Source organism: Bufo bufo, chromosome 5 (genome assembly GCF_905171765.1).
Source record: "Bufo bufo chromosome 5, aBufBuf1.1, whole genome shotgun sequence".
NCBI lineage: Eukaryota > Metazoa > Chordata > Amphibia > Anura > Bufonidae > Bufo > Bufo bufo.
The window spans coordinates 530,279,995-530,292,637 of NC_053393.1; the positions used below are offsets into that span (position 1 = coordinate 530,279,995).

The following is a 12,643-nucleotide window of genomic DNA, read 5'->3' on the forward strand; positions in this document are numbered from 1 at the left end:
CAAAAAATGATATCCTACCTAAGACAATCGCCCAGAAAATAAAAAAAACTATGTCTCTCAGACTATGGAGATAATAATTTATTTCTCGCCCATTTTTCTTGGGGGGACACAGAAGACCTTGGGTATAGCTCAACTCCCTAGGAGGCGTGACACTAAGTGAAGACTGTTAAGCCCCTCCTCCAGCAGCTATACCCTCAGCCTGGAGAGAGAGAGACTGCCAGTTTTTGCTTAGTGTCCAAGGAGGCAAGACACTCCCTGCTCTGCAGGGCTGTTTTCTCTTTGTTGATTCATTTTAGATTTTTACTTTTTTCTTTTTCTTGCAGACCATCAGGGACAACAGAGACGCACTAGACCTCTCTGTTTCTCCCGTGGTTGAGCTGCGCCAGTGCCGGTCACCCGCACTGCTGCCTCCCCCACAGAAGGCAAGGTGGACCAGGGCAGCCTAGCTCCCCTGCATCCCGCCAGTGCAAGGGGCGCCCGTACGCCAAGTCCCTCTTCCAGCGTCCTGCCATGGACCGAGGGTGAAGACGGCTGATGGTGAGAGAGTGGCTTCTCCAGCCCTACGTCCCCCTGACCCCCATACTGGTGCCTCTGGACCCTTCTGTCCCTGCTGGACCTAGGCTGGCCCTTGGGGTGCCGCAGGGCAGCAATCTGCTCCCTCTCTTCCCCTCCTGGCCTCCATAGGACATTGCAGCTGGCTGTCTCCCCACCGTTAGCTGCAGAATAGGTTCAGCCGCATTGCCTTCCTTCTCCTGCCGGAGTCCCTTCTATCCTCACGGGCACCCGGTCTCAGGGTCCCCCCATCCTCTTACCGGTGTGCTGCTCAGGGCCAGTGGCCCGCTCCTGACGTCCGAGGCGTAAGGCCTCGCCTCCGGCCCATGGGGTGGGCACCCGCGGCCGGCATGGACTTGAGCGCGATGCTTCCGGCCTGCTGGGCCGCAACTCCAGCGCTCCTTCCCGGGCCCCTGACTCTTCGGGCCCGCCGTATGTGCTCCCGCGGCCGGCATGGGACATTCCGGCCTGCTGGGCCGCAATTCCGGCGTTCCTTCCCAGGCCCTGACTCTTCCGGCCCGCGGGGTGGGCACTCGCAGCCGGTATGTACATGCGCCACTCCGGCTCAGGTTCCGGCCAGTACCTCGAATACTGTGCGGCCCCGGTCGGCCGGGCGCCGCTAGAATTTAGGCCTCGGTTGGAGGGGGTGGGAACTTCTCCGGGCGCAAATTCTTCCCGCATGGTGGTTCCCCCGCCCCCAGGGGATCGCAGCGCCGCCCCCCAGGCCGGATCCCTGTTAATCCTTTGGGTACCGGCCGGCTCCCATCTAGAGGAGACCCTCTAAGATCTGGGCTTCCTCATGGGCGTGTATGGCTGGCCTCTTTCCTGCCTCTCAGAGAGGCTGTGCCCCTGTATGGTGGCCCCCTTCCTGCCTCAGAGAGGCTGTGTTATAAAATTTTTAAAAAAAATAACGGATTTCTTGTGGGCTGCGCAGGACGCTGCAGCCTGATCTCAGTAGTGCTGGCCGTATGCATGCCCCCCTTCCATAGGCGGCATGTCGCGCTCCCCTGCTGCGTCGCTGGCCAGGTGCATGTTCCCCTTTCTAGGCGGCTTCTTGCCCTCTCCCGGGATACGGCGCTGGCCAAGTACATGCCGCCCTTTCTATAGGCAGATTTAGTCACCCTCTGCAGTTATGGTGCTGGCCATGTGCATGACCCCCCTTCCTAGGCGAAATACTGCACTCTCCCTGGCTGCGGGCTCGCCTTGTGCATGACCCCCTTCTATAGGCGGAATACTGCACTCTCACCGGATACGGTGCTGGCCATGTGCACGACCCCCTTCCATAGGCGGAACGCTGCACTCTCGCTGTATTCGCTGCCGGCCATATGCATGACCCCCTTCCGTAGGCGGAATGCTGCAATCTCACTGGATTCGCTGCCGGCCATGTGCACGACCCCCTTCCATAGGCGGTATGCTGCACTCTCACTGGATTCGCTGCCGGCCTTGGGCATGCCTCCTTCCCTCAGGCGGCATACATACACTCTCACTGACTGGGGTTGTTATCTCGCCAGTAAGTTGCTGGCCATGTGCATGACCGCCTTCCAGTGCGGGGTGCTTGCACTCTCACTGGATCCGCTGCCGGCCATGTGCATGACCTCCTTTCCATAGGCGGTGTGCTGCACACTCACTGGATTCACTGCCGGCCTTGGGCATGCCTCCTTCCCTCAGGCGGCATACATACACTCTCACTGACTGGGGTTGTTATCTCGCCGGTAAGTTGCTGGCCATGTGCATGACCGCCTTCCAGTGCGGGGTGCTTGCACTCTCACTGGATCCGCTGCCGGCCATGTGCATGACCTCCTTTCCATGGGCGGTGTGCTGCACACTCACTGGATTCGCTGCCGGCCTTGGGCATGCCTCCTTCCCTCAGGCGGCATACATACACTCTCACTGACTGGGGTTGTTATCTCGCCGGTAAGTTGCTGGCCATGTGCATGACCGCCTTCCAGTGCGGGGTGCTTGCACTCTCACTGGATCCGCTGCCGGCCATGTGCATGACCTCCTTTCCATAGGCGGTGTGCTGCACACTCACTGGATTCGCTGCCGGCCTTGGGCATGCCTCCTTCCCTCAGGCGGCATACATACACTCTCACTGACTGGGGTTGTTATCTCGCCGGTAAGTTGCTGGCCATGTGCATGACCGCCTTCCAGTGCGGGGTGCTTGCACTCTCACTGGATCCGCTGCCGGCCATGTGCATGACCTCCTTTCCATGGGCGGTGTGCTGCACACTCACTGGATTCGCTGCCGGCCTTGGGCATGCCTCCTTCCCTCAGGCGGCATACATACACTCTCACTGACTGGGGTTGTTATCTCGCCGGTAAGTTGCTGGCCATGTGCATGACCGCCTTCCAGTGCGGGGTGCTTGCACTCTCACTGGATCCGCTGCCGGCCATGTGCATGACCTCCTTTCTATGGGCGGTGTGCTGCACACTCACTGGATTCGCTGCCGGCCATGGGCATGCCTCCTTTCCTCAGGCGGCATACATACACTCTCACTGACTGTGGTTGTTCTCTCGCCAGTACGTTGCAGGCCATGTGCATGACCCCCATCCATGGCAGGGTGCTTGCACCCTCACTGGATGCGATGCTGGCCATGTGCATGACCCCCCTTTCTGGGCGGCATACTGCACTCTCACCGGATACGTTGCTGGCCATGAGCATGGCCTTCTAACATGGGTGGAATGCTTGCACTCCCATTGGATACGGTGCTGGCCTTGTGCATGACCACCCCTCATTCCATGGGCCGAATTTTGCACGCTCGCGAGACTCACGGCTGTCCTTGTATATGCTGTGCTGGACTCGTACATGTCCCCCTTCATTGGCGGAGTAGTTGCACTCTCACGAAATTCGGTGTTGGGGGGATTATTGCACAATCACTTAATGCTAGGATAACCCTGTGCATGTCCCCCTTTCACTAGGTGGACCTCCTGCGTTCCTGCTGGATACTGTGCGACCATGTGCATGGCCCCCTTCTGGGCGGAATATGGTATGTCCTACTTCTCTGAAGTTGGTACTGGCCTTGGGCATCACCCCCTTTTGGGGCGGGCCTTTGCACTCTTGCCGACTGCAGTGTTTGCCAGGTACATTTCCCCCCTTTCTGGGCGGACTGCTTGCGTTCCATCGCATGCCGTACTAATCTTGTGCATAACTTCCTTTCAGGCTGCACTTTGCACTTCCGTAGATACTGTGGGACTCTGTGGCTGGCCCCCTTCGCTAAGTGACTATTTTGCAGTGAGTGGACGTTCTTGTGCGCTCTGTGCGTTGTTTGGGCCGTGTATGCCTTCTCCTCCCGTAGGTGGGTTGGCCTTCTCACTGCTTACGGGGCTGCTCGTACGTATGCCTCCCTTCCTCCTGCAGCATACTTGTTTCTCTTGGGATACGATGCTTGCCGCAAGCCTTGCATTCTTCTCTGGAGAGATCATTCTGTCCACCTGACCCGGACGGGCTCTACTTGCTCTCTACTGCACCGAGCTAGGTGGTACTTATTCTCGGGTTTGGATTGTATATTGCGGTTCTGTTGTGACGGTATCCACCATGTTCGTTGGCCCTTCCACCTGGGGAGTGTTCGTGGTTCCTAGATGCGTACCCATTCGTCCTTCTGCGGCATTGCTTCCCTGCGCAAGCGGTCACATGGACGAGAGTGCTGTCTGCAGCGCCCCTCGAATTCTACGTTGGCTCTGGCGGGACTACGGTTCCCTCTCCTACTACCATTTCCTCCTCTTCGGATGCAGTGTGGTATGAGTCCTTCCTATTGGCGCCCTCTGCGCTTCAGTTCTGCTCTGCTACCAGGTTCGGGACGCTCTTCTCGGGAAGGTCACCCAACTTCTCTTGGGTGCTCGATTATCCAGGTCCGGGGGACCTCCTCTTTGGGTTCTTCAGACCAGTGTTTCCCAACCAGTGTGCCTCCAGCTGTTGCAAAACTACAACTCCCAGCATGCCCGCACAGCCAAAGGCTGTCCGGGCATGCTGGGAGTTGTAGTTTTGCAACAGCTGGAGGCACACTGGTTGGGAAACACTGCTTCAGAGTATTTGCCTTCTGCGAGGCGGTGAGCCGGGCGTCTCACAGAGTAGCGGGTGTTCTGCTTTTGAGCTGTCCTACTACTTCCCTGTTGCCCAATCCTCCTTTCGGTTGGAGGGTGTTATGCCGGCCTCTGTCTCGACTGCTTTTTCTCGCCGGCTCTGTTTTGGCTCCCGCTTGGGGCATATCTCTCCGATGTGGCTTCTGCCCCGGCCAGGCTTCAGAGGCTGTTCCTTCACTGCCCTCCCCTCTGGGGAGAGCATGGTTGTTCACTTGGATGGTTCCGGTGTTCCTTGTGGCCTCGTTCCGTCTCCCTCGTTCACACTGGCTGTACTAGCTGTGTGCCTATTTACCGGGTCTACCGCGTTCTGTCCTCCCGCTGGGTGCAGCTTGTGTTTTCCATTCTAGGCAATGGTCCTGTTGTGGACTTACCTTCTCGGTAACTTGGGAGGACTACCCTTCGGTCGAGATTGTCCTTAGATCTCCCACACCGGGACTGTAGAACCCCTTCCTGTGGTGGCAACATCGACATGAACTTTAGCCTGTCTTGTCCTGGCATCTGTCGGATGCTAGGCGGACCCTTTCGGTTCCTCCCGTCTGTCCTTCTGCTCCCCCACTCGGGGTGGATACGGAACGACGTTGCTCGGGGGCCGACGGGACCAGTTTTGCCGACTCTTCTGCCCGTGTTACTGGTCTGTGCCTGATCACATTGTGTTTTCTCCCGCTTGCCCAGGCGACTCCAGTGGGCACGCTAGTGTTCGCTCCCGGCCATGCTTCATCCAGGATCTATTGTCGGACTTGGAGTTCTTACCTGGGGTTCTGTGGGAAGCTGGGACATTCCCCCCACTCTGCCTTTCTCTCCCCATGGTTCTGTCTTTCTCTAGTCCGGCCTGGACCTGGGACTGGGACTCTGTTCCTTGAAGTGTTGGCGCTGTCCATCCTCTTCCAGCGTTCCCTGGCCCCTCTTGGGCCTGTCAAGACCTTCTTCCACGGAGTGGCTCTTTGATTCCTCTGTACCGTCCCCCGGTACCGCCCTGGGAACTACATACTGAGCTCTCGGCGCTCCAAGCTTTCCCTTGGAGCCGTTACAGAAGTTCTCTCTACAACTTCTGTCCTGTACGGTTGTGTTTCTGTAGCCATCGTGTCTCTCAGACGGGTGTCTGAATGGCGGCCCTTCTTGTTCCGAGCCTTCTGTCCTTCCCCCGGACAGGGCTGTTCTCCATCCCGTCCCTTCTTTCCTTCTGAAGGTGGTATCTGCCTTTCATCTCAGCGAGGCTATCGTCCTCCCCTTCCCACCCCCGGGAACGGACACTTTACCGATTGGACGTTGTTTGTGCCTTGTAGTTTTACTTGGAGATCTCAGACTCTTGTCGACGCTCGGTCTCTTGTGGTTCCAGGAGGTCCGCGCAAAGGTTTGACGGCCTTCAGGGTGGCTTTCCTCCGCTTCATCAGAATGGCTATTGCTGAGGTTACCGCACCAAGGGCAGGGTTCCGCCTTTGGTGTCACCGTTCTTTCACCAGAGCGGTCAGTGCCTCCTGGGCCGGAGGCATTGGGCTTCGGCCGTGCAATTGTGCAAGGCGGCCACCGGTCTTCTTTGCACGCCTTACCCAGTTCTACAGGGTGCATACTCGGGATTCGGCGGCTCCTGCCTTGGGCCGCCTGGGTTTGCAGGTGGCGGTTCCTTGATGCCTTCGGGTGCTTCGCCTTGGAGCTGTGGTCCCCCCCCTCTTGGACTGCTCTCGGACGACCCAAGGTCTTCTGTGTCCCCCAAGGAAAATGGGCGAGAAAACAAGATTTTTGTATAACTTACCAGTAAAATCTCTTTCTCGCTCTTCCTTGGGGGACACAGCACCCACCCATTCATTGTTTTTTTTCTACACGGTTTCCTGATTTGGTTTACCCTGTTGGGTAGTTGGCTTGTTGGTTCCACTTGTTGGACATTGCCTTTTCTCACTACTTGGACACGCAACTGGCAGTCTCTCTCTCCAGGCTGAGGGTATAGCTGTGGAGGAGGGGCTTAACAGTTTTCACTTAGTGTCCCGCCTCCTAGGGAGCGGAGCTATACCCAAGGTCTTCTGTGTCCCCCAAGGAAGAGATTTTACTGGTAAGTTATACAAAAATCTCTTTTGTTTTTTTTGTTTCAAAAATGATATTATTGTGTAAAACTGAAACAAACAACCAAAAAAGTAGTCATATTTGGTATTGTCGCGTCCATAACAACCTGCTCTATAAAAATACCACATGATATAACCTGTCAGATGAACACTGTAAATAACAAAAAATAAAAACTGTGCCAAAACAGCTGTTTTTTGTTACCTTGCCTCACAAAAAGTGTAATATAGAGCAACCAAAAATCATATGTACCTTAAAGTAGTACCAACAAAACTGCCACCTTATCCCGTAGTTTCCAAAATGGGGTCACTTTTTTGGAGTTTTTACTCTAGGGGTGCATCAGGGGGGCTTCAAATGGGACATGGTGTCAAAAAGCCAGTCCAGCAAAATCTGCCTTCCAAAAACCGTATGGCGTTCCTTTCCTTCTGCGCCCTGCCGTGTGCCCGTACAGCAGTTTACGACCACATATGGTGTGTTTCTGTAAACTACAGAATCAGGATAATAAATATTGAGTTTTGTTTGGCTTGGCTGGTAAAGGGAACCTGTCACCTCCCAAAACCATCCCAAGCCGCCAGCAGTGTGTTTCTGATGAAGCCTTTCTTCCTGAAGGCAGATGCAGTAAAAGTACTGAAAACATTGTTTTATCCCCTGCCGGCGCGCTTCTCCACACATGCTTGAAGTCACGGAGGCAGCGGCCTCCTTGCTTCAAGTCACGGTAACCACGCCCCCTTCCCTGCCCCTTCGCTGTGACTGACAGCACTTATGCAGAGAGTTCGGCAAAGCCAGCCGAACTGCCGGCGGTCGGTCGCAGTGAAGGGGGCGTGGTTACCGTGACTTGAAGCAGGGAGGCCGCTGCCTCCGTGACTTCAAGCATGTGTGGAGAAGCGCGCCGGCAGAGGATAAAACAATGTTTTCAGTACTTTTGCTGAATCTGCCTTCAGGAAGAAAGGCATCATCAGAAACACACTGCGGGCGGCTTGGGATGGTTTTGGGAGGTGACAGGTTCCCTTTAACCCTTGCTTTGTTACAAGGAGAAAAAATTATTAAAATCTGACAAAAAAGTGAAATTCTAAAATTTTATCTCCATTTTCCATTAATTCTTGTGGAACACCTAAAGGGTTAACGTTTGTAAAATCAGTTTTAAATACCTTAAGGGTGTAGTTTCTAAAATGGGGTCATTTTGGGGTGGTTTCTATTATGTAAGCCTCACAAAGTGACTGGTCCTTAAAAAGTGGGTTTTGAAAATTTTCTGAAAATTTCAAGATTTACTTCTAAGCCTTCTAACATCCCCAAAAAATAAAATGGCATTCACAAAATGATCCAAACATGAAGTAGACATATGGGTAATGTAAAGTAATTATTTTTGGATGAATTACTGTCTATTACAAAAGTAGAGAAATCGAAATCTACAAATTTTTCAAAATTTTTGTTAATAAATTAAAAATAAAATATTTTGACTCCATTTTACCAGTGTCATGAAGTACAATATGTGATGAGAAAACAATCTCAGAATGGCCTGGATAAGTCAAAGCGTTTTAAAGTTATCACCACATAAAGTGACACTGGTCAGATTTGCAAAAAATGGCCGGGTCCTTAAGGTGAAAAATGGCAGGGTCCTTAAGGTGAAAAATGGCTGTGTCCTGAAGGGGTTAGGCAGGCAATGCACAATAGGCTCATTTTGGCTGCACCAGCCAATTCTTTAGTGTACAGTGCAGACCAAAAGTTTGGACACACCTTCTCATTCAAAGAGTTTTCTTTATTTTCTGACTATGAAGGCATCAAAACTATGAATTAACACATGTGGAATTATATATAACTAACAAGTGTGAAACAACTGAAAATATGTCATATTCTAGGTTCTTCAAAGTAGCCACCTTTTGCTTTGATTACTGCTTTGCACACTCTTGGCATTCTCTTGATGAGCTTCAAGAGGTAGTCCCCTGAAATGGGCTTCCAACAGTCTTGAAGGAGTTCCCAGAGATGCTTAGCACTTGTTGGCCCTTTTGCCTTCACTCTGCGGTCCAGCTCACCCCAAACCATCTCGATTGGGTTCAGGTCCGGTGACTGTGGAGGCCAGGTCATCTGGCGCAGCACCCCATCACTCTCCTTCATGGTCAAATAGCCCTTACTTTCAAAGTTTTCCCAATTTTTCAGCTGACTGACCTACATTTCTTAAAGTAATGATGGCCACTAGTTTTTCTTTACTTAGCTGCTTTTTTCTTGCCATAATACAAATTCTAACAGTCTATTCAGTAGGACTATCAGCTGTGTATCCACCTGACTTGTCCTCAACGCAACTGATTGTCCCAACCCCATTTATAAGGCAAGAAATCCCACTTATTAAACCTGACAGGGCACACCTGTGAAGTGAAAACCATTTCAGGGGACTACCTCTTGAAGCTCATCAAGAGAATGCCAAGAGTGTGCAAAGCAGTAATCAAAGCAAAAGGTGGCTACTTTGAAGAACCTAGAATATGACATATTTTCAGTTGTTTCACACTTGTTTGTTATGTATATAATTCCACATGTGTTAATTCATAGTTTTGATGCCTTCATAGTCATGAAAATAAAGAAAACTCTTTGAATGAGAAGGTGTGTCCAAACTTTTGGTCTGTACTGTATATGGGAGTTGTCCTGACTTTTACTCGACAGATGCCTTGTTTATCAGGTGAGATAAGCTGCAACCATAGGTCTCTAATAGCAGCTCTCTCCCCATTCAGAACACACAGACTCACACCTGAGACAAGTGTGTATGGGGGAGTCGGGAGTAGAGTTGTTGCGATACCAAATTTTTGATTCGGTTTCGATACCATGAAAAAGTATTGCGATACTCGATACCATTCGATACCACGCGAAAAAAATAAACAAAAAAAGCCACGTGCATTCCTCATTTTTAAAAATGGCGAATCGCGCAGTTTTTATTTTATTTTTTCTGTTCCGGCATTCACCACCTAGATTTTTTTTTTATATTTTAATAGTTTGGACTTTTCTGACGTGGCGATGTAATATGTTTATTTATATATTTTATATGTGAAATTGGGAAAAGGGGGGTGATTTATACTTCATATTTTAGTGTTTTGTTTTTTTTCACTTTTTATTTAATAACTATTTCCCCCCTTAGGGGCTAGAACCTGGGATCTTTCATCCCTTTTCCTATTCACCCTGATAGATCTCTATCAGGGTGAATAGGACTCCACACTGTCCCTGCTGCTCTGTGCTTTGTGCACACAGCATCAGGGATGTTACCATGGCAACCAGGGCTTCCTGGCTGCCATGGTAACCGATCGGAGCCCCAGGCTTACACAGCTGGGGCTCCGATCAGAAGCTGCCACTGCACCACCAATGAGGGGGAGTGGAGAGGTCCCTGTGGCCACTGCCACCAATGATTTTAATACTGGAGGGCTGAGAGGGGCCGGCGCACTGTGCCACCAATGATTTTAATGGGATGGGGGGATTGAGGGGGGGGGCACACTGCACCACCAATGATTTTACCCCTTTATACAGGAGGCGGGTACTAGCAGATCAGCGGCAGTTAACTGCCGCTGATCGCAGCTCCCTGTCAGGGGCAGGGTGCCGGCAATGCGATTCTGCTGCCGGCACCCGCCTCCTGTATGTGTTAAAGACTACTGTATATGAGTCCAGACTTTCACTATTAGGCCACACAGAGCGGCGCCCAGCGATGTCTCAGCACTCACCATTTAGTCCTGGGCGCCGCTCCGTTCGCCCGCAGTGCCCCATTACTGTCTCCTCTCCTGCTCCACATGCTGCTGATTACTATCGGAGCGATGGGAGGAGACATCAGCTTCACTAGTGGGCGTTCCTTCTCCCTGGCTGTAGCGCTGTCCAATCGCAGCGCAGGAAGAAGGAACGCCCACTAGTGAAGCTGATGTCTCCTCCCATCGCTCCGATAGTAATCCTATCATTGGTGGCGCAGTGCGCCCGCCCCTCCTCCGCCCCTCTCTTCTCATTGCCGCCCCTCCTCCACCCCCTCTCTTCTCATTGCCGCCCCTCCTCCGCCCCTCTCTTCTCATTGCCGCCCCTCCTCCGCCCCTCTCTTCTCATTGGTGGCAGCGGCAGCAGCACAGGGGGAGGGAGGACAGCTTCCTTCTCCCCGTGCTGCTGAGAGAGAACATGAGCGCGCCGATAGCAGCGCGCTCATGTTCAGAGATACTAGACTGCGCAGAAGCGCAGCCCAGTATCGAAAAAACGGAAATCCCGGTATCGTATCGATACCGGGACAAAAGTATCGATTGGGTATCGAAATTTCGATACCCGCAACAACCCTAGTCGGGAGTAGTTGTCAGCTGAGCATTGGCGGTGTATGGGCAGCATTAGTGTCTCACTATACTTGTAACGGCCCTGGACTGTGGATATGGAAATGTTTGGGTAAGGCACATGCCTGTGACATCATTGCCATACTGTGCATATATATAACCCCTATAATAACACGTTTTATCTTCCAGTTATTTATCTGTCAATACCACGTTTGGCTGGCGGCCGATACCAAGGGCATCCTGGTCCTCATCCCCGGGTACCCCATGCTCAACATCATTATTAGCACTTTCATCTTCGTGTGCGTAGCACATGAAATCTCGCACATCACCAATGACCTGGCGCAGATCTTGGTTCCAAAGGACATGCCGGCGCTCACCAAGAGGTTACTGTGCATCGCCATCTTCTTTTTTATACTCCTGTTTTTATCTGCAGTTCAACATTAGCAGGACATCAGGCATAAACTATTACAAAGACTCCAGGAACTATGTCTACCTTACATCACGAGGACACCGCGGTGACTTCATCTTTGTATCTGGTACGAAGCCAATAAATCCAGGAACTATGTCTACCTTACGTCACGAGGACACCGCGGTGACTTCATCTTTGTATCTGGTACGAAGCCAATAAATCCAGGAACTATGTCTACCTTACGTCACGAGGACACCGCGGTGACTTCATCTTTGTATCTGGTACGAAGCCTATAAATCCAGGAACTATGTCTACCTTACGTCACGAGGACACTGCGGTGACTTCATCTTTATATCCGGTATGAAGCCTATGACTCCAGGAACTATGTCTACCTTAGGTCACGAGGACACCATGGTGATGTCATCTTTATATCCAGAACAAAGCCTATGACTCCAGGAACTATATCTACCTTACGTCACGAAGACACCACGGTGACTTCATCTTTTTATCTGGTACGAAGCCTATGACTCCAGGAACTATTTCTACCTAACGACGCGTCAGAGGAGACCTCCGTGACGTCATCTTTTATATACGATATGAAGCCTATGACTCCAGGAACTATTTCTAAATAACATCACCGCGCGTCACAGGACACCTCCGTGGCATCATCTTTATATACGGTACAAAGCCTATGACCCCATGAACTATTTACCTACCATCCATGAGACGGCAGAGCCTCAGAGGACACATGGACCCTGTCTTCTATAGGAGCGGCCTGCAACTTGTGTCTCTCCTGCTGCTACAGCGATACGACTCGGGGCCTGCTGGATGTGGTGGCCTCACAACAGCTAGGAGGCCACAAGCTGTAGGAAGTAGGACAGATGCAGAAGCTGCATTAATGTCGTAAAGAAGAAAAAAACTCTGTACAAACAGTGACAATTTAAAAAAAATTTAATAAGAATATCTTCCGTTTACATGTTTCTATATAGAGGAGCGGCCGCCAAGGTGCGGACAGGCCACTCAGCCTTTTGCGTTTGCTGTAGATATTGGAGTGAGAGGTTAAAGAGCATTTCTGACCACTGAGGCTGTGAAGAGTGTTGGTCGGGTACGGTGCCCCGGATTACAGTGTACATATGGGGCGTGCAGAATGTGCAGTCCTTCTAGGAGAACAACGAAATATGATGCTTGATTGTGTTGTGTGCAGTTAGGTACGTAAGCTTTGTGATATACACGTAGACACCTCTAGTATTTCACACAGATGTTCGTTATCTGCCTA

General features: G+C 51.7%; 1 protein-coding gene across 3 annotated transcripts in view; it reads left to right on the forward strand.

Moving 5' to 3' along the window:
• CASD1 (CAS1 domain containing 1) overlaps window positions 1-11,609 on the forward strand; it is a 62,414-nt gene extending 50,805 nt beyond the window's left edge. For all 3 annotated transcript variants that reach the window (XM_040431207.1, XM_040431209.1, XM_040431208.1), the window contains exon 19: window positions 11,148-11,609. In XM_040431207.1, coding sequence (XP_040287141.1) covers window positions 11,148-11,402 — 255 coding nt within the window. In that variant the 3' untranslated portion in view covers window positions 11,403-11,609. The remainder of the gene's footprint in view (window positions 1-11,147) is intronic.
• Window positions 11,610-12,643: the final 1,034 nt, after the last annotated feature.